The 22609-nt window shown below is 44.7% G+C and overlaps 2 protein-coding genes across 2 annotated transcripts; both read right to left on the bottom strand.

Annotated features, from left to right (window-relative positions):
- Window positions 1–6570: 6570 nt before the first annotated feature.
- On the bottom strand, window positions 6571–13025 carry LOC127308437 (probable histone acetyltransferase HAC-like 1). The gene is made up of 14 exons (XM_051339258.1): window positions 12888–13025; window positions 12639–12794; window positions 11939–12076; window positions 11257–11553; window positions 10841–11158; window positions 10405–10533; window positions 10124–10324; window positions 9827–9969; window positions 9484–9745; window positions 9202–9341; window positions 7823–7901; window positions 7358–7747; window positions 7010–7242; window positions 6571–6892 (listed from the first exon to the last, which is right to left on the bottom strand). The coding sequence occupies exons 3-14, from the start codon at window positions 12014–12016 to the stop codon at window positions 6799–6801; spliced, it is 2364 nt and encodes a 787-aa protein (XP_051195218.1). The 5' UTR covers window positions 12017–12076; window positions 12639–12794; window positions 12888–13025; the 3' UTR covers window positions 6571–6798.
- Window positions 13026–13094: 69 nt separating this feature from the next.
- On the bottom strand, window positions 13095–15720 carry LOC127308438 (uncharacterized). The gene is made up of 5 exons (XM_051339263.2): window positions 15291–15720; window positions 14848–15123; window positions 14688–14756; window positions 14127–14319; window positions 13095–13860 (listed from the first exon to the last, which is right to left on the bottom strand). Exons 1-5 carry the CDS (start codon window positions 15651–15653, stop codon window positions 13466–13468), a joined length of 1296 nt encoding a protein of 431 aa, XP_051195223.1. The 5' UTR covers window positions 15654–15720; the 3' UTR covers window positions 13095–13465.
- Window positions 15721–22609: the final 6889 nt, after the last annotated feature.

Raw genomic sequence — 22609 nt, 5'->3', positions numbered from 1 at the left:
TCCTGCAACGGACCTAATGACAATACCCTTGGCATGGCCTTTCGCTCAATGGGGACTAGATCAAGTTGGGCCGCTGCCAAGATCATCACCCGGAGGACACACGTACTTGTTGGTAGCAGTCGACAAATTCACTAAGTGGATCGAGGCGGTATCTGTGCGAAATCAAAAAGCTGAAACAGCGGTCCAATTTTTCAAAGGAATAACTTGTCGATTCGGTATGCCCCACAGCATCGTCACAGATAACGGCTCCAATTTTGATTCTGAGGAGTTCAGGAAATTTTGTGATAATGGAGGAATTAAATTGAAATTTGCATCAGTCTCTCATCCCCAGACAAACGGCCAGGTGGAAAGGATCAATGGCTTAATAGGAGATGGCCTTAAGAAACGCCTTAAAGGCGCAGCCGGAGCCTGGGTCGAAGAGTTACCATCTGTACTCTGGAGTTTGCGTACTACACCCAATAGATCGACTCAATATACTCCATTCTTCTTGGTGCATGGAGCCGAAGCAGTCTTACCAGCTGACGTCAGATTTGAAGCGCCTCGTGTAACAGCATACACAGAGTCCTCCTCCAACATCGCACTACAAGATGCTGTCGATCTCCTTGACGAAGCACGAGATATCGCCTTGGCAAGAACAACAGTGTACCAGCAAGCGTTGAGAAACTACCACAGCCGACGAATACGCAGTCGAAGTTTCAATGTTGGGGATATGGTACTAAGACTGAAGCAAAAAAGACCCTTGAAGCTAGAATCCCCATGGGAAGGACCATACATCATCACCGAAGTGATACCAGGAGGAGCCTATCGGCTCAAAAATCCAGATTCAGGGAAAGACGTTGAGAATCCATGGAACATCGCGCAATTGCGACGGTTCTATACGTAGGACACGATTGTTTTGTCAACGGCCTATAAGGTTGCTTTTACATTATGAATAAAGATCTAATCAGATTGTCTCTCTTTTCTCTTGCTTCAGGCTTCAGCATCCGAACATAACGTTTGGAGCCCCTACCATCGGCTATAACTCCCATCGGGAGCTCAGGCCCAAAAGCAATATGCTTACACAGTGTCATTAATTAAATACTCTCAGCGAGAGCTAAGATTAATGACACCCAAAAACAACCAATCCAAGCCTCGAAAAATACGTGAGCGCTGTAGTCGATGGTTACATTATCACAACATAAGGCTCAAACCGGTGCACCGGGTGACGAAGCCAAACTCTCGAATAAACTACACATCGACTTCGCAATAACATTGCGTAAAATTCAACGAAGTCGTCGAGAAAGCAGGTTGAACTGATCACTCAGCCGCACTCGACAATAAAATATCAATCCAACTAACATAGCGTGCAGCGTACGCAGTAAACAATCTTATGCAGATACAAGGTTATTATATTTATAATCGGGTTCCCCGGTCCCAATGGGCCTTCAGTTCCTTTTCAAGGCATGATTCCATCCGAGAAACGACGGTGTAAGCAGGACCTCTAGCAACATCATAGTACTGGCTTAAATCTCTTTCAGTATTTGCTACGGCTCCCAAGTCTAGAGTTGGATGGCACGCCAATATTGAAGCAAAGGCAAGCTCAGCACCAGCCAGAAGCTCTTTCCGCACCAACTGTCGAATCCTCTCAGGGGACTTGAATCGGGTGAATAAGCCAGACAAAGTTTCGGGTGCCTGATCCAGAGGAAACAAGGTGTGCCAAACCATCGTAAGAAGGGCATAGTATTTGTCAAAATAATAGTGTGCCTTCATCACCCGGTACTTGAACTTCGCCATGATGACGGCCTTCGGACGATGCAGCCATAAACCATGTGTTGGGTGCGCAACGTCGGTCATCGCCTCAACCTCTTCATGAATCTTCCTGTCCTCTTCAGTTGCATCCGAAGCCACGACTGGAAAAGGAACGAATGTTAGAACATTCAAGCTATACCTAGAATCAGAAGGCAGGCTAACACTCACAGTTCAAACTTTCGGTAGCAACATGAAGACCATCAAGAGCGTATTGTTCAATGGCAGTCGCTATTTCTCCCTTCTTCTTCACCAAGGCAGCCATCGCACGAAGGGAAGTAATGTCTTTATTTAGACTAGACACCTGGTCACGTAACTGACGAACAAGGCCTGATTCATCATTACCCGAAGGATTCGGAAAGAGCTCGGCACGGGAAGAAGATGAGGGAATCTGCAGCACGTCCTCACTTCAGACCAAGCATTAATATAAAAAAGAAACTCCCATCGGGAGCATTGAGTGCACATCATACAGGCAAAAGGATGTTTGGCAACAGAGCCGAATTTAAAAAGTGTTACGAAAATATTATGTACAAATCAAATAACAGTTCAAGGATTAGCCGACGTTGAACCAGGGGCTGACTCAGGAGCAGGCTCGGCTTGTGCTTCATCCACCAACTTCAGAAGCCGGTTGGCGCAAGTGATTGCCGATCTTTTAAAAGGCTCAAGGTTGACTAGATGATTTTCATCATCAACAGGCAGCGCCTTAGAGAACTCTTCCAATTCCGACCCCATCCCGTGGCCCATAAGCAACTGGAAAGTAAGAACCGCACCAATCAAGCGGCTGCGACGTTTCAGTACCTCTACAGGTTCGGAGGGATCGACAAGGAAGGCTTCAGCCATCTCGTCGAGAGTCTTGTCCAGCTTCGCCTTAGGGAAGATCATCGAGTATAACTTCGACAATGCTCCCTTGGACTTCTGCAGCAATCTGAGGATCTGGACATTTGACTCAGCAGCAAGTGACAAGGCGTCGGCCGTAGAATCCTCCCGAAGCTGATGACGTCGATTGACAGTTAAATTGGCGGCCTCTGAAAAAGAGATGTATCAGTAATCAATGGAGAAAGCATCAAGAAAGGAGCGGAACACCATAAGGATTTTCTACCCAGTAAATCCTTGATGGATTCGCGGAGGACACCTTCCTTCTTATCAATTGCAGCCGCCGCTGCACGCCTGGCATCTTGATCATCTTTCATCTGACGCTTCAGCCTCGTTACCTCCTCCTTCAACAAGGCGTTCTCACTCTTGGCATCGGCAGCGATCTTGTTGGCTTCGATCGCTTGATCAGCCGAAGACTTGACAGCCTTCCGAAGTTGGGCATTTTCGGCCTCTAGGCGAGTAAATTGTTCAGCAAAATCCGCCACAGCATCGACTGTAGCGTAAATCGGCTGCAGCCAGGAAAAAACAAGAGGAGTCAGGTGATGGAGATTCAGCAAAGCCAGACAGATTAAGTACTTACGTGATCGCGGCCAGCCGGCGGGGTGGGAGCATCATCAGAAGGAATAACTCTCGATAATGGGACCTTCTCTACACCCGTTCGGGATGGAGGTGTCGACTTGGCAGGAGAAGGGTTCGATTCCTTAGCCGATGCTACTCTTTTAGAGGCCAGTTTAGCCCTCTTTGCGAGAGGAACATCGTCATCGTCATCGGCAGAGCTGTTCAAGTACGGCGAGCAGTTAGCATACAAGGTGACAAGAAATAAAAGTAACAAAGAGTATAAATGCTCACAGGTCCAGATCATCTTCGTCCACGAAGAAACTTGTTGAACCCTTCTTAGCAGGAGGAGGCGAAGCAGCTTCGTCGGCATCATTATCTCCTCCTGTAGAACTTGATTCAGCCGAAGCGATAAGATCATCATGTACCTGCTTGCGACGTCTGCTCTTGAGGAAGGCGTCATCTTCAGCAGTTTCCTCCTCTTGGACATCGCTGTCCTCAAGGGCGTGCTGAGCATCCTCGGTTCCCTCAGAATCGTCATCGTCGTCCTCTAATACCACTCCGCTTTCGGGTGAGGGAGGATAACATTGGGCGACAGCGGGAACCTGCGGAAGGATAGAAAACACGTAAGGCACAAACAGAAAAAAGAAGTAATGACAGTAAACGAAGAACGATAAGGTTACCTCGGACGGAAGATGCTTGAAATCATAAGGAGGGCGCGCCGATGTCAAGACAATGGTGTCCTTGGCGCTGAGGCATGCCAGGCGACGAACTTCGTTCTGGAGCTCATCTGCCGACAGGTCGGCAGAGTTGACCCTCTACTTGTCGTTTTTGCCAGTGAAAAGCCACAGCTGGTGAGGGCGAGACATCAGCGGCTGCACTCGACGTTGTAGGAAAACTGAAACTACTTCAGTACCGCGCATCGTCATGCCTCCTGAATTCTTCAAAGTGACAATTTGCTTGAAAAGCTCGTCGGCTGTCGCCTTTTCTTCGGGAGAAAGGGCGTTGTTCCAAGACTTCTTCTTGTGAGCCACCAAGACATCGTCAAAAGGAGGGAGATTTGAACGCCGCCCAGAAACAGCGGGATCTCGCAGGTAGAACCACTTGTTGCGCCAGCCTTGGACGGATTCCTTCATCGGATAGTCGAAGTAGTCGACCTCCTTCCTGACGACGAAGCCGACGCCACCGACGACAGGGGGGCCATTGCTGTCATTGTGACGCTTCACATAAAAGATCTTCCTCCAAAGGCCCCAGTGAGGCTCAATGCCGAGGAAGGCCTCGCAGACGGTGATAAATATGGAAAGGTGAAGGATGGAATTTGGGATCAGCTGCCAGAGCTGAATCCCATAGAAGAAAAGGAGGGAGCGAAGAAACTCGTGAGCCGGAAGAGAAAGACCACGAAACAGGAAAGCAGCAAACATGACGGTGAAACCCTTCGGGGGCTTTGGGCGAGTAACCGAACCTGGGAGACGAATGTCTTCCTCAGATGCGGAGATGAAGCCAAGGGCGCGAAGCTTGTTGATATCGCGATTGGAAATGGCGGAGGCGCTCCAATCACGGCTAACTTTGACCGCCTCCGAGGTGCTACCACTCTTCTTCTTGCCCATGGTGAGTGGAGCTTCTGCTGAAGAGGCGGAGGAACAAGGAGGCTTGAGGAAGAAGATGAGCAGTAAGCGGGGTAAAAGATAAAAAAAAAGAGGAGGCTCCCTATTTATCCCGTAAGAATTTGTGCCCAATCGTGGCCATAACTCCACAAAGCGTCGTGGGGGGTGGGGCAGATCTGACTGTACACGTGGCGCTTGAAGAAGGAGTGGAACCGGCGGCCCATTATTCCTACGTCGTGCGAAAATCGAGGAGGCGCCTCGATCGCCACGCGTGCATTGGTCAAGCCCATAAACTGCCTGCGCAGAGCTAGGGTGGGCCCGTCAGGTCAAGTCTTGTCAATCAGGCCACAGAAGTTACACGTCAACAGTGACGTCATAAAAAAAAACTTGAAGCATTCGAAGGAAAAAAGAAGAGTTATCGGATGAAGGATTTGAGTCTACGCCCGGCTGCAGACATCCGTACCTAGACTCGGGGGCTACTCCCATTGGGAGCGCTGACGCGCACCCGATAAAAAGAAGACTCGACAGAATGAGCAGTCGAAGGAAGAAGGTTTGAGTCAGCACTCGGTTGCAAAGCGCTCGCACCCAGACACTCGGGGGCTATTACTCCCATCGGGAGCTCGTGATGCATACCTGATAGAAGTTTTTTGCACTCCAGGATCATGCCCGGGGACTTGATTCTGTGTAGGGTAACGGTGTTTTGCCATCGGCAGTTAACCAAACAACAGTTGGGCACGTTACTCATTATCCTTTGCATAAAGAAAATATATCGGATGACTTATGAAGATCTCGGCAGAGGAAAGTATTCGAGTAGTACAACTTGAGTCTATGCACGGATTGCAAGCATCCGTACCTAGACTCGGGGGCTACTCCCATCGGGAGCGCTGACGCGCACCCGATAAAAAGAAGATGAAGCGTAATCAAGATGAACAAGAGCAATGAAGGAAAAGAATGTCAGGAGAAAACATGCATTAGTCTCTACCCGAATTATCTTCGGCTAGACACTCGGGGGCTACTGACGTGGGCATTACCCTTCGGGTAACCAGTATTGCCCTATCTGGTATTGACAAATTGGAGGCCCATGAAGATACCTGAAGGCAAGATGGGCCACTAGGTCGGCGCATCAGAAGATTCCTTGACGGGCAAGACAAGGAAGCGAACAAACAAGGAAAGATTGGATCTAAACTACTGTAAACCTAGTCGTCCTCGGTTAGGACCCTTGAGACCTGGCCTCCTATATAAAGGCCAGGAGAGGGGCTGCCGAGGGACACGAACAATCTTAGCAACCTTAGCCGGGAAAAGCTTAGAGCTAGGTAACCCTAACAACAGCAATCTCGACTAGATCTCAGCCGAACTATTCGGCACCCCATTGTAACCCGTTGTCTTCATAATCAAATAACAGACAGGCAGGACGTAAGGGTTTTACCTCATCGAGGGCCCCGAACCTGGGTAAATCGCTCTCCCCGCTTGTCTGTGAACCGATGTCTCGTGTCAGCCTACAGGATTCCATCAACCCTAAGCCCCTATCGGAGGGCATTGGCGAGGAGTACCCTCGACAGACGGCTAGAACTTCGGCGCTCCCCACGCCAAATCTTCCTCCAATCCGGACGAAAATTTCGCCGGATTTGGGCGTGGGGAGCGCCAACGAGTGGGGATGCTCTAAATAGCCAACGCAGCAGGATGGTTGTCCACCGTCCGGTCAAGGATGGAAGTTTCTGGTCGGTACAGTGCCTGGTCAAACCTTTCAGCTGAATCAGATTTAAGAGTTTATTTGAATTCATTATTCAAAAACTGCATACGGCTCAGCAAACAAAATTGGCGTGCCTGTGGAAAATAGCATAAATTTGTAAACCGTCTTGGAAACAGCTTGGATGCTAATAAAAGAAAATTGAGTTTGTATTGCAAGGGGTTACAAGGCTTGTTTGAAACGGAGAAATTTCAGATCCCTGGAGTCAGACTGCTGTTGGATCTTAGACAAAGATCAAAAAAATCTCTGTCTCATCATTTCATTGACAGCAGCTCTCCTTCTGGAGTCGTACTGCTGTTGCAACCTTCTAAGATGCTCTTTCATATCCCTGTATGATTTCCACAAGTGGTGGTCAGGTGTTACTCAACAAGACTGAAATATTAAATGCGTAAGCACGAGAGAGATGGCTGTGGCAGGGCAAATGATAGACAAGACAACAACACACCTGCACCTCGGCACAATGCATCCTGAATCTCTGCAAGCTCGGGCATGGAGCTGAAGCATGTACCACATCTTCTTGCACAGGGCACACCCCCCTGAAGCACGCGTTTTGCACAGCATCCCGTGCCGAAATAGTCCCTTCACCTTACGGCAGTTAGAGTTAGGATATTTGCAGCCAGTCCAGCTACCAGAGCGGCATGTCGAGGCATGTATCAGAAGATCAAGCATTTTCCTTAGCTGCAGAATCATGATAAAAAATTATATCACGGGGTGATACTTAACAAATGGATTATAAATAGTGGAACATATTCAGGAACAAATTACTGGTCGGAACCTTGTAAGAGAGCTTTACCTGCGAAACACGCACTTGCCGGGCTTTCTTGTTTTTGGCATCACGATCGTCATCATATGGACGGTTTGTCAACTTGTGAGGATGACTGACTGCTCCTTTTTGGTAACAGACATTGCACACATCAAAATCCGGACAAACTTCGCACCGCCAGCCTTGACCAGTTTCAATATCATGAGCACAGATAATGCATGTATTGACAAACAGTGGTACACTGGGATTATGTAGGTGGTACAACACCATCATTGACGAATGCTTAGCACGGCGAAGGGTGTCATATTGGTAACCGCTCCCTTGACAAAGACTCAGAAATGACAGCCTGCTGTCAAAAAACTCACTTTCTAGGATATCATCTCTATCCTTTGTATCGTCGGGTACCCCAACAATGTCAACCTAAATGACCAACATCAAGTTATATTAGTTATTTCCTCTTTCTTTACAGAGACAAAATTTGTTTTGGTTATTTACCGGATGGAGCTTATGTGTGTCTCTACTATTACTCGGATGCCTGTCCCTAGCTTCAAGCTGTTGTTCTGTACTGTAACACCTGCAACAGGAAAATACAAATTTCACAAATAGAACTTTAAAACACTTAATAAATGGTTTTCTGTCTGCCTACATACAAACAACTCATCCAAAGATATCACTTATATGTCACCTTTTTCCTTTTTCAAGCACGTCTAGTTAATTTCATCCGAGTCTCTGAGTACAAATGGGTTATTAAGGGGTCACCTCATGTGATGCAATAATTGGGTGGACATTAGACATCACATTTCCCAAAGAAAGATTACGTGGCTATATAAGGTTCCAAGAGTCAACCCCGTTCAGTGCCCCTTCAGGATCTGTACTAGATTTAAGGGTTACACAATGACCACTGCTGAGCCTTTGCCCACAGGGCCGGCCCTGAACCATGGCAGTCATAGGCGGCCGCCTAGGGCCCAGGCCAGGAGGGGGCCCAAGATCGGAGCTTTTCTTTACTATGCGCTGAAAAAAAATTAATACAGATGAATAGGCTCAGCGAGAAAAGGACGCAACAATTACACAAGCGAGTCCGCCGATCGTTCCAACTTTCATCGGGAGTCTCCCACAAAGCCACGACTACACGCTGTGGTCGATTCTCTTGAAAAAAGTAGAAACGGTCAATTGACTCAGGCCTGGGACTATTCATCTGTCTACCTCGTTTCTGCGTCTCACCGATCGCCTCGCCTGCCGCTCTGCGGCCCGATCGCCTCGCCCACTTTTTTGCATTACTTTTTTTCATGTATACGGTGCTTGACACCCATGTGCACCAATGTATTTTCGTTTTGCGTACACATATATTAGCTTTAAGGGGCCCTTTTGTCGACTTTGCCCAAGGGCCCCAAAAAACATAGGGCCTTGGGCAAAGTCGACAAAAGGGCCCATAGGCTGTTGGCCTCATCACCACCTAAGCCACATGCCTGATGAGCTGGCATCACTCCATAAGAGGCCTGACAGGATCAAGGAGGGTGAGGAGAGGAGATATGGCCACTGGACATTGGCAAGGAGAAGTCAATGGCACAACTTCTGTTAAGCTTCTCCATTTCCTAATTTATTGGGACATGTGAGGTTTTTGATGATATGGACACGATTTGTTGCAACAAAATGACCAACGATCTTCCGCCCCCTTCAACCAAGAGTTGTGCAAAGGACACGATAATTTGTGTGCTAGACTAATCTAGTGCTATATAAAATATCATTTTGTCACATGAGTGCCTAGGCACCTGGTTCGTTCGAGGCAAGTATATGTTGGCATGTTACAGATGCTTTCAATCTCAATTGTGATCACATATAGATCAGGTGTCATATGGCTCAATACATTGACTTACTTGTCACAGATGTAAAAACTTCTGCATTGATGACACACCCAACGTTTTCCAGATGACATAAGGATACAACAGTGACGGCAAGAATACTGCAAATGGACCATAATGAAATCTTCCTTCATTCGATAAATGGTTCCCCCAAGCTGCATACATCAAAATTGAAGTCATGTAAAGGTGCCATCCAATTTAAACAAACAATTACGTTTTCACGAAGACGAAAGAGAGGATGTCGAGAGATATATTGTTACAATTACCGAGTACAGCTGAATCACTTAATAAGCTTACCTTTTCCATCAGCATAGCATCCTTGGAAGCATTCCCACTTGTCTTACTCTTCTTATGAAGCTTTCGGTCATCTTCTTCTTGACGAAGTTGACTGATCATATCTTCAGCAGCTCCTGGCCAGTAATCTCCATCGAAGTAAGGTAAACGGGAAGCGGTAACTTTAGCCTTGCACTCCCCCATAGTAATGAAGAAATAGTCATACAGATTTGAAACCTCAACAACAATCTCTTCCTTAATAGCTTTTCGGAGCATAGCTAGGTACCTGAGTGTAAAGACATTAGAAATCATGCAACCAGGGGCTAGATGTAAGCACAATAGCCCACGTCTCAATCTAAGGTCTTACCACTCCCGTAATTTGCCAGATTTTGCAGTCTTCCGAATCTCAGGATGGCAATATAAAATGTAATCTTCACCATTCAAAGGTGGGCAAGCCCATATGTAACAGCTTGTGAATCCACGCAGCTTGCAATATTCAAGATAACCTATCTGCGCGCATAGAGAACTGTTGTAAGATCGGAAAAATTGTAGCCCAAAGAGGAGGAAGGCATCATATCTAATATTCATGCAGGAATGTTCCAACAAGCCTAGAACAGAAAATATTGGCAATTGTGATTAAAATCCAGCATATGCAGCAAGGTACCAGAATTTCATGGTAGACAAACTTGCGTAAGGCCTCTCCGGTGGCTGCTTTAATCTCAGGTCTGAAGTATTTCACAGAATCCAGGTATGACAAATAAACACAACGTTGGTTCGGATAAGCACATTCAGCACCAAATTCTTGAACATACATTCCAAATAAGCACACTTCTACACCTTCTATTTTCTGGAACAAAAGAACAGCCTGCCAAACATTCATAGGGACAGAATCATGGATATTGAAGTCTGTTGTCACCAAATTTTACCTTATTTACAAATTCTTACTTTGGACTTGTATGGAAACTCTGCCGGGTAATTATCTTCTTGAAAAATTTCCAAAAAACGTGGTTTAACTTCAACCTTCATATCCACTGATGAAACAACTCTGACCACAAGATCTTCTGCCCCAGCAACCTAACAATAGGGAACAATTAGACTTTATAGTGATGGAAAATTCCTAGCAAAATGCTGCACGCTGATGCCAAAATGAATGGTGTCTCGTATTAAGGTGTCAGTACTTACATGGACTCCACGAACGGGACAGGACAATCATAATAGTAAAGGTCAGTATTCACATGGTGTGTAGGCACTTATAAAACACTTGCAGCTTATTTCGTCACAAAGGTAATACATAATACTAATGTGCATTAAGGTCCCACTTATTGTTGAGAAACATAAACAAAGTACACACGCACTTCCAACAAGACTTAGTTTCACTAACCTCGTCAAAACTATGTCCTGACTGAGATGCCCGAGCCAGTCTCTCCAGCTTAAGCCGTTTATAAAGCCGCTCTTCTAGATGATCGCTAAGCACAGTTCTTGGTAGATCAGTTGCCCCAAGAACGGCACTCTGTGGTAAAGGCATGCGGAAGCCACGTTCCACTTCTTTGATGCGGCAATACTGGCAAGTATACTGCCTTTTGTGTTTTCGCGAAAAATACGGGCAAGCATACGCTGCATGTCCTCCATCATTGCTTCTGCCATTAAACAGAGCACATATCTGATGCTGCCAGCATTCACATATGTTGCACTGAACCCACTGTTGAATGTACCATTCAGAAGATTTCTAATGTCTTTACACAACAAGTATAACTAAAACTGTAGTCATACAACATAAGAACAGAAATAAGAACTAACCCATTTTTCGGTTTCCCCATCATTTCTTTTTTTCTCAAATCGGGCCTTCAAAATATTATGTCCTTCAACGTCAATGGTATCACCAGGGGACTCATCATAACATGGAGTACACAAAAAGTGGCGGATAGTACCATTATTAACAGTAAAGTATGGTGCATTTCTCTTTATCCGAGCACCACAAGGGGAGCAATGTATCAACGGAGGCTCAAAAGTAAGTTTTTCCAGTTTGCAGAGCTGGCATGAATTTTTGTTGTCAGAAGACATCATCAATTGATTCTTTTCAGCTTTAGCCTTGCTCTGTCAAATGGTAAAACATGTAAAACAGTTCCTTCTAAAAACATGTATTAGGCTTATGACAGGTTTCATCATGGCAATTCTATAATGGGAGTATTCGCACAGAAGCACAATGCACACAACAAAAACAGATAACAATTATCATAAAGATGAGTGGAAATTTTGGTAAAGCAACAGTCTGGTTCTTCTTGTGTAAGTGTGTGCAGTAATTAGATTTTATGTGAGAAAGTGAGGTAGGAAAATTACTTTTTACCCACTGGAAAGTACACTCTTGTATGTTTGCGTATCTAAAGAAGGACAATAAAAGGCACAAATAACAACTGATCTGGTGATTTTTGGGGGGTAAATACCTAAGGTAAAGCAGGTTATTTCCAAGTAAAATACATACCTGGCCAACCCACATACTTAGAGTGTCTATATGTGATAGGGGTGACAGTAATCGAATCTTAGTCTGTGTCTCATTCATCTTATCAACAATATCCCATAGGAGAGACGCCTTGGCGTGACACTTGCATGGTCCATCTTCCTGATAGAAATAAGAACAGGAAGCTGATGAACAGGGATTAATTACAAGTCTACATCTTAATATCTAGGAAGGTCATGAGCAATTTAACCATGTGATGTGCTCCTCTAGTTCCAAAAACAAATATGTGCTCTCTAACAACAGAGCAACCAAGCTTGCAAGTGCAAATCAGATAAAAAATAGTACTGTATGACAAGGAATGAACCTGGGAAAGAAGGATAGCGCTGTTGACAGAGTAACAGTGGTTGATGAGGCGCTGTTTCAGAAGGAGAATGGGCAATGCGTCTAGGACTTATCTTTTGAGAACGCCGGTTGGACATCCCAATCAATCTCAAAGTCAACTAATCTGATGTGATCCACTGTTTGGGATGGCAGCTTTTATTTAAATGTTTTTAGAATCCCTTTAATTGTTTGTGGACTGCTGTGCCATTCAGACTTTTATATTGCCCGGTCAGTACAACATTTCTGGGCTTTGTTTTGTTACCCACTTGACTAGACACTTGCATTAATTATACACGCTCTAACAGAACTAGTACTAGGTGACAAAAGACCAGTGCCATGATACCTAAATGAGGCATTCGGATTTTATGAGTTCCATCATTTGGATGCCATGAGCTGACACGCTTGCTCTTGTACAAGATGCACCACCACTATGTGCCCCGCCACCCCGGCGAACAACATCGACCATACCGGCCTCGCAAAATATGGCCAGCATAAGAATCTGCACGGTGCAGCATCTCGACAAGTAACCACATAAAATTTACTACATGGTGCATTGTGAATTCTACAATGAGTGAATTGCAGAGAAACATACCTTCAAGTGGGGGTGTAAAAAAATTTACAACTCCATGGGATTTTTAACACATATCCCCTCCGTTTCCAAATTAGCTGAAGTCCAAGTCTATAGAAAAATATATCAACACCTATAACACCAAATTAATTTCATTAGATTCATCATACTAATATGTTATAAACAGGAGCATTAGTATAATTGTTTATAGGCTTCTTCAAACCCAAAAAAAAAATTAAATTATGACATATATATTACTTGAACCACCTCTCGGTACCAAGTCCAAACTTTTGCTCTAGAGATCTGATTGTATCTTGCAAGAGAATGTGACTTACAGAGTACAATATACATGAGTGAGGTCGAAAAATGGTACAAATACGGTTCTTTTAATCTACTGACCTAAACCTCTACTTCCCATGTCCCCGATCAACCAGGAAAACAAAACAAAGACTTCCGACTCAGCCGCAATTTTCTGGTAAAACTTGTGTCTATGCATCACGGAGTACAGATGAGGAGGTGCCGTTCACATGTTTGGCACTCTCGACGGATCTTTGTGCCAATGTCATCAGTGATCATTCAAGCCTTTTATCCAGAGATATTCTTTAGGCCTTCTGGATAACTCTGAGCTTTGCACTTCTACACCTCTGATTTAGTTTCTCTTCCTCTTGTGAAGGGGTTATCGGTCTTTTTGTCAGCACGGTGCCATTAGTACCTTGTACTCTCTGCTTAAACCATGGTTCATCTTCATCGTCAATATCAGCATACGCCAAGTCTTCAACGTCCTCATCGGCTTCGCCTCCATGAATAAGTTCCAGGAATGTCTGCTTCACAATTCTATCCTCTAAACTGTGGAACGAGATCACAGCAAGACGGCCATCTGTTGCTAGGCAGTCAAAACAAGAATGAATTGTGTCTTCTAGAATTTGGAGTTCATCATTAACTGCAATCCTAAGGGCCTGAAACACCCTTGTTGCTGTCTTAATCCAGCCTTGTCGTCCTGTAGTTCATAAACTTGTTGTGAGATTCTTATTAATTATCTCTGCCTTGCAAAAACTACTGATTAGTATCATTCTGTAATGTTATTGCATATGCTACAGAGAAACCTTGAGAAAAATGTACAAGTAAAAAAAGCAGTAATTTGCATACATCAATGGTACACAAGCAAATCATTATTTTTTTAGAAATTTAGCAAAAGTTTATCAGAAAAACAAAAATAAAAGGAAACCTTGCCCCGTGTTATCACAATCATAGCTTTGTATATACCTCCTGAAATGGTACATGTTCTTTGGATAAGTTTGACAAGCTCCCCAGTAGAGTGCAAACCCCCTGTTTTCCGTTCTTTAACAATTCTCCTCTGAAGGGATTGCCAATTGCTTTCCTCCCCATAATCACGGAGGATACGCCCAACTTCAAGCTCAGGCCAGGAATTCAAGATATCTTCTGCTGTTAAAGTTGCCTGTCTACTAATTGGTTAGAAGCAGTAAACCGTTTGAACAGAAAACAAATGTCAAGGTTGAGTTGCACCATTTGACATTTTTCCTTTTGGATATTTTGACACCCGAGTTCAATATAGTATAAATGAACATTTGATTGACAAATTTTAATATAGAGTATTAATTAGTTCTAAAATGCAAATAGTGTGGCTTCTACAGAAAAATAATGTTGTGGCTTCTAAGTTGTTTTAATCTTTACTCATGCAAGATGCAACACTATAATTGTAGTAACTAGCAAGAAGCATAAAGCATTCATAGATGGTGCATTTTAATAATAAGTAGAATAAAGAATAACCAGTAAGGATGTAAGCAGGAGTAAATCAACACTGACCTTAGGGTCCATACGCATATCGAGTGGACCATCATGCATGACACTAAATCCCCTATCTGACCTGTTAACCTGCATACAGTGGAACAGCGAATTCAGATCAGCACATGTTAAATGCCAGAGGCATATCATCAGTTTCACCACATTTTACTGAAATTTTGACCTGCATGGATGACATGCCAAGGTCGATAAGGATGCCATCAACCCCGCAAGAGCCATCCGCAAGGCTCTCGTCGACGCCACCAAGAACCTGCTTTATGTACTTGAAATTCTTGATGTGAGTGTAGGCGCGCAGCTTCTCTTGCGAAGCATCCTCTCCATCTTCATCCCTTGTCCTACTGGCAAGGAACGCCTCGATGTGGCGCTGGCCAATCTCTAGCGCAGAGGGATCAACATCCATGCCAACGTGCAGCTCCATCTCCGGGTGCGCCTCCATCATCTGTCATTACACAAGCCCAAGAGGCAATTCATCGAACAGCTTATAGGCACAAATGAGCACGCAACATTGCAAGTTACAACAGGTATAGGCATTCAATTCCACCGAACACGAACAGCTTGTGCGCACGACCAAGGATATGCAAATGGGAAGGGAATGGGATTACGGACGGCGAGGGAGTGGCCGGCGGCGCCGAGGGTGCAGTCGACGAAGGAGCGGAGCGGCAGCGGGCGGCGGAACGCGGCGAGGACCTCGCCGAGCAGGACGGGGACGTGTTGTGAGTGGGAGTGGCGCCGGTAGAGGTCGGGGTCGAAGGCGCCCTCCGAGCGGGTGCGCCGCTTGAGGTGCTCCTCCAGCTCGCGCCGCTGCGGCCGCCACATGCTGGCCTTGGTCCTCGCCTGGGTCTTGCCGGCGGATTTGCACGAGACGGCGTCGTGCTTGCGGCGGTGCGGAGCGGCCGCGACGCCGGCGAGGGGCTGCGCGGCGGCCGGGCGGAGGTGGAAGGGGACGAGGCGCCGCGCTGCCATCGCCATGAGAGTCAGGAGGCCCGCGCGACGGCGCGACGAACGGATAAATAGTGACAGCCGCAGGGTGGCCTCCCACCCTCCGATCAGGGCTGGACGGCGGTAACCTATTCTATTTTCTTACTCAGCACCTCCAGCCGTCTCTCCAACGAGATCCCTGGCACCCCAATTTTACATCGGGACCATGTTATTCGGCCCAGCCGCGTCCTCCGTTCCTCGTTTTTCTCCGAAAATGGGTCTGAGTTCATCCGAAGAGCCCAGGCCATCTCTATCAGCAAGACAAAAGCGGAGATGGGTCTGCTCTATTGGAGAGAAAACACGCGAACCCAACCATTTTCTCGCCAATATTTCTCAAATTCGCCGAACTGTGAATTTATTTGTGAAAATAAATCCAAATACACCGATCGTCGGGTGCCTAGCGCTGGCGGGACGACTGGAAGTTCGGTGCTCCCCACGCCAAACTTTCGTCTAATCCGGTGATACTTCACCCCAGATTTGGCAGTGGGGAGCGCCAACGGCTGGAGGTGCTCACATCGGGCCAAAAACCGGAAATGAAGTGAGAGTGGACAAATGGATGCTGAGCTACATGTACATGTAGACCTTTGTTTTAAAATATTAAAATTAAATTTATAAGTTTTAAAAAATAAAAAATCGTGGATGTAGCTAATGATAATATCCACAAAACGTGCAAAATCTTAATATGAAATTCGTTGTATTTTAGACCACACAAAAATAATAAATATGTGGGTCTAAGTATAGCCAACAGTGCATATTTCAAAATTATAAAATATATCATATTTCATCATTTTTGTGTATCCTAAAATACAAATAAATTTCACGTTCAAATTTTGCATCATTCGTTGCGTCTAAAGCATTCAGATCTTTTTAGTGCTTTAAAATGTATCTTTTAATTTTATTAAAAATAAAGATAGCTACATTTATATAGCTCAGCCTCCATTTGCAATTTTTGAAAATGACAATCCTTACTTTGCATCAATGCATATTTCAAAGTCTATATCCGTGGTCCAATAAATGTAAATTCATATTCTCGATTTAAAGACAAGACACTGATTTGATTACGAGATGCTCTTTATATCAGAATTGCAGTCGGAAAACTTGCGAAACTTTAGCATGCATCTTTGTTGAACAGATTCAAGCTCAAGATTGAATTATAATATTGTTGCTATTTCTCTCCAAGCCAATACATAGGTCAAAAAATTTAATACCGACCAAGATGCAAAATCTTAATACAAACCACTTTATATTCTAGGCTACACAATAATAACAAAATTTGACAAATTTTATAGTTAATAGTGCATATTTCAACGGGAAATGCAAAGGAGCTCTCGGGTGCAACGCACCCCCATACTTGGAATTTTTTTAAAAAAAAAATTTAAAAAATTTAAAAATTTTAATTTTTTTTGGAAATCAAAGATGATCAGGTATTGTACCTGAAACAAAATATTTTCCTAGGAAATTACTTTTATTGTATCCTGGGTGAAAAAAAACAAACTCGAAATGCCCCATGACCAGGTACTATTCACTTTATTTTTGTCATAATTTTGTCTTTTTTGCCCTGGAGTCTTTCGTATTTAAACATTTTTTTTACGAATACAAACTTGATCATCTTTTATTTCCAGGAAGATTCAAATTTTTTTTTTGACTTATTTAAATTATTATAATTTTTTTGGTCTATGGGGGTGCGTTGCACCCGAGAGCCATAAGTCTGTTTCGATATTTCAACACTATATAATTTGTTAGATTTTTTTTGCCTAGAATATAGAAATTTCCTTCTTTCTTTCTATGGTGCAACCAAACGACGTCTGCAACTAATTTATGCGTTTTTTCCTATAGGAGTTCATATGTCATGACATACTATTCATGCATTTTTTTTCAATTCCGATGTTTTCTAAATCCTTCAAATCAAACAAGGCTTAGTTTTCACGCCACCATTCTTTCATCGTGTCTTCGCCATCAGGTGGTAGCGCCAAGCATCCCTCATCCAGAATTCTTTCACGTAGGGAAATCTTATTACCAGATGGCCAATATCTTCCAAGACTTAATCCCAGAAGGCACAACACACACTTGGGGGAATGTTGTAGTCCTCTTCTTTGTACTCTAGCAGATGTCCAACATCTATTCCTCATCACCAGCCATACAACCTCGCATCTCAAAAAAAAAAAGCCATACAACCTCGTGTGCCTACATTACGGCGCCGGCCTATCTTGAATGGCATATACCGCGCTCAGCAACGTGGCCGAACGACGCATCACCTGAAGACAACCCAGGTGGACCGGTCCATTGCTCGCTTTAAAGAAGTAGTATCATAGTTTTTCACTTTCTACATCATAAGAACCAGAAAAAAATAGAAAAAACCACGTGGAACTTTCTAGAAAGCTCCCAATCAAATCTTCAAACACTAAAAGGCCCGCCCGGGTGTCATGACCTGGTGATCAAGACTTGGCCATCGCCGGAGATGGGGGAGAAGGAGAGCGCCGGAGGCTCAGATCTACAACTAGGTAAAGTAAAGTGCAAAGCAAGGAAGTAAATTTAGGGTTTTCATTATGCGTGCCACCCATCCACCCTCTCCCACCCTTTTATACAATAAGGGCAGGACCACGCTTAAGTTCAAAGTAACTTTATTACAAGCCTAAACATGATTAGCGGGAAACTGATTCATAAATTGGCGTTCGTCTTGGACCGTTGGATCTGCGCGGTGAAGCGTGAGCCGTTGGATGACTGAAGAACCGTTGTCTTGATCATTAGACACCGAGCGGGTTCCTGACAGTGCCCCCCCCTGAAGACAAGGCTTCAGGACTTGAAGGAAGGAAAAGTGCGGGTAATGAATTCCGCATCCTCCCACGTAGCTTCGGTCTCGTCCAGACCCTCCCATTGTATGAGCCGTTGTGGCACGGCGACGTCATAATTACCTTCTTTCCTAGGTACTTGACGGCGCTGGAGGATATTCAGGGGAAAAGTCTTGATCTTGCCCGTCGGTGTCACCAGAGGGAGCCTTGGGTTTGGCACAGCAGTTGGACCTATGTGCTTCTTCAGCTGATTAACATGAAACACATCATGAAGGAGAGTACCTTCCGGTAGCTGTAGTCGGTACGCTCGTTTGCCAATCATCTGGATGATCTTGAACGGTCCATACCAGCGTGGAGCCAATTTCAGAGGAGCGCCAGTACCCAGAGCATGCTCTCTGTGATTCTGCATCTTCAGATAGACCATGTCCCCTAAGATGAAAGACCTGGGAGTCCTGTGTAGGTCAGCATATTTTTTCATGGTCTTTTGTGCCTTGGCCAAATTTTGTTGGAGCACTTGGATCATCTTTTCCTTTTCTCTCAAGGTGTCTTGTGCTTCAGGAGAGAAGGTGGAGAGGGTTGGCAGCTCTGTCAGTATGGGTGGAGAGTATTCATACAGTGCTTCAAAAGGGGACATTTTGATGGCAGTGTGGTAATTGCTGTTGTACCAGAATTCAGCTGCAGGGAGCCACTCTCCCCATTTCTTTGGTTCTTGTGCTGCCATGCATCTTAGGTATTGTTCCAAACACTGGTTGACCCTCTCAGTTTGGCCATCTGTCTCAGGATGGTAAGCAGTGGAGAAGTGGAGGGAAATTTTCATTGCAGTGAATATTTCTGTCCAAAGCTTGCTGAGGAAAATTCTGTCTCTATCAGTGGTGATGACAGTAGGAGGGCCATGAAGTTTGATGATATTGTCGATAAAGAGGGTAGCCACTTTGTGTACTGTGTAGGGATGAGCCAATGGTAGGAAGTGAGCATATTTTGTCAATCTGTCCACAACAACTAGAATGACATCATGTCCCTTGGACTTGGGTAACCCTTCTATGAAGTCCATGCTGATGGCTGACCATTTGGAAGCAGGGATGGGGAGAGGGTCTAGCAAGCCAGGGTAAGGTACCTTCTCTGTTTTAGATATTTGGCAAGTAGGGCAAGCAGCAATCCGTTCTGTAATGTATTTCTTCATCTTGGGCCAGTAAAATATTTGTTTGAGTTTTTGGTAAGTCACCCTAATTCCAGAGTGTCCACCAGAAGCTGATGCATGGATGGACAAGAAAATTTTCTGTTTCAGGTCAGTAGCTGAGCCCACATAGATTCTCCCTTTGTATCTTAGTATACCAGACTGGTTACTATAGTGTGGGTGACTGGCAGGGTTGACAGTTACTTCCTGGAGCAACTTGATACACTCATTATCACCCTCATATGATGCAGTGATATCAGTAGACCATGTGGGAATGGCCATTGCTGTGGCCTTGCAAATTGTATTGCAGTGTGCTGTTTCAGAAGTAGTGTCTTCAGGTTGATATTTCCTCGAGAGAGCATCAGCCACAGAATTTTCACTGCCCTTTTTGTATTGAATAGAGAAGTCAAATTCCAATAATTTCAACATTAGCTTGTGCTGGATTCCTTCCAGCAATTTCTGGCTGGATAAATACTTCAGACTACTCTGGTCTGTCTTGATTACCAATTTGTTACCCAGGAAATAGTGTCTCCATTTTTTAAGGGCCTCCAGTATTGCCATAGCTTCCTTTTCATATACTGACTTAGCAGAATTCTGTGGGCCCAAGGATTTGCTGAAAAATGCCAAGGGTTTGGCCTGTTGCATTAGCACAGCTCCCAGTCCAGAGTCAGAGGCATCTGTTTCAATGGTGAAGGGCAGGGAGAAGTTTGGTAAGGCCAGGAGGGGTGGTTGTGACATAACCTGTTTAAGTTTGTCAAAAGCAGCTTGTTGTGCAACATCCCACTGATATGCATTCTTCTTCAGACTAGCATGAAGTGGTTGACAGATTTGAGCATAGTTAGGAATAAACCTCCTGTAGTAACCAGTTAGTCCCAAGAAACCCCTGAGTTGCTTGATGGATGTTGGTGTCTTCCACTGGACTATGTCCTGGATTTTTGTTGGGTCAGTAGATACTCCTTCACCAGAGATGATGTGTCCCAGATATTCTATCTGTGGTTGAGCAAACTGACACTTGGACAAGCTTTTGCCACGAGGCCGTGTCGCTCGAGGATTTGCGATCTGATCGTAAGTGTTCAGTATGTTCTGCTAGGGTTTTGCTGTAAACCAAGATATCATCAAAAAAGACCAATACAAATTTCCTGAGGTGCTTGGAGAAAATAGTGTTCATCCGTTCTTGGAATGTAGCTGGGGCATTGCACAAGCCAAAAGGCATCACTAAATATTCATAGTGTCCCTGATGTGTGGAGAAGCCAGTCTTGTGGATGTCAGATTCATTCATTCTTATCTAATGGTACCCTGATCTCAAATCAAATTTAGAGAAAAACCTTGCTCCATGCAATTCATCCAGGAGGTCCTCAATGACAGGGATGGGAAACTTGTTCTTGATGGTTTGTTCATTGAGAGCTCGAAAATCCACACATAATCTCCAGGATTTATCTTTTTTCCTTACTAGCAGAACAGGAGAGGAGTATGGGCTTTTGCTAGGTCTGATTTCTTTGTTGTGAAGCATTTCCCTTATGAGTTGTTCCACTGCATTTTTCTGGCTATGTGACATTCTATAGGGCCTGATGTTAGGAGGCTTAGCCTCCTGTGTAAGAGGGATTTGATGGTCTATCTCTCTTGCTGGTGGTAAACCCATAGGTTTCTGAAAAATGTCTTGGAATGTCTGTAACAGGGTTGAAATAGCAGAGGAAGGTATAGCAGGAAATTGTTGTTCTTCTTGGTCACCTCTTTGTTCTGTGTGCACTAGCAGGTATCCAGAGGCTCCTTGAGCAATCAATTTGTTGCATTCATCCGAAGAGATCATCAGTTTATCTTGGGGAAATAAGTGGTCTTTGAGTACCAGTAGTTTCCCATGCACACCAATGGATAACTGGCGACCAATGAAATCAAAGGTTACAGGATTGTGCTCTTTGAACCAATTTACTCCCAAGATGATATCAGACCCTTGTAGTTCCAGGATTCTGAAGTTTGTTGTGAATTTGTGACCTTGGATGCAGAAAGAGCAATTATAGGTTATAGCAGTAGAAGACAGTACCTCTCCAAAGAACTTTAACAGTTCTTTGTTTGACCTTGGTCAGAGGAATGTTGTGTGCTTGGGCAAAAGCAAGGTCCATGAATGTATTGGTACTACCAGTATCTGCCAGAGCTATAGCTTGTGCTTTGTTGATCTGGAGAATGAGGGAGATTGCAGAATCACTGGGACAGCCATTATAAGCAGCAGAAGAGATATTCATCAGTTGTTCAGGAACTGCATTTTGTTCCATTTCTATTGGCTGGTGATGTTGTTCAAGTTCCTGCTCTTGGAGAATTGGAGGGATTACAGGTTGTGCCACTGCCTGTTCCTCATGATCTTCCTCATTGCCCTGCATTTCAATTGCATTCAGTGCTCTTTGCATTGGCTGGCATCTGTGCCCCATGAACCAGTTGTCAGTACAATACCAGCATTTTCTTGGTTCTCTGGGTCTGTCATTGGGAGCTCTATTTCTGTTATCCCGAGGATTATATTGCATGTTTACTTGTGGTTGTTGGGGGCGACCAGCAGGAGGGGCAGGAAGAGCACGGCGCATAGCTGATAGGGATGCCTTCTCATACTGACGGGCATACCAATATGTGCAGGACTCGGTTTACGGCAAAGGCACATTGTGCTTGATATTCTCCTTTAGACCACTGATGAATCGATCGACAAAGAAATCGTGAGGAAGGTAAGATCGTTCCCTCTTCATCAGAGTCATCCAAGTTTCATATGTGTCAATGTAGGAGTTTACTGAAGTTACTTGTTTCAAGAGTTGCAACTGATCCATTGGGTCATTGGGGACTGAATCAGGGAAGCGGTCGATAAGAACTTGACTGAGCTGCTCCCAGGACATGGTGTGTAAGTTCAGGCCAGATGTACTGATCCATGTCTTTGCCTGTCCTCTGATGTGAGCTAACCCCCATTTCACTCGGTGTTCAGCTGGGATGTTGACCAATTCCAGGATGTC

This window comes from Lolium perenne, chromosome 6 (assembly GCF_019359855.2).
Source record: "Lolium perenne isolate Kyuss_39 chromosome 6, Kyuss_2.0, whole genome shotgun sequence".
NCBI lineage: Eukaryota > Viridiplantae > Streptophyta > Magnoliopsida > Poales > Poaceae > Lolium > Lolium perenne.
Note: the sequence above shows the minus strand (reverse complement) of the source record. Positions and strands in the feature narration are given on the sequence as shown.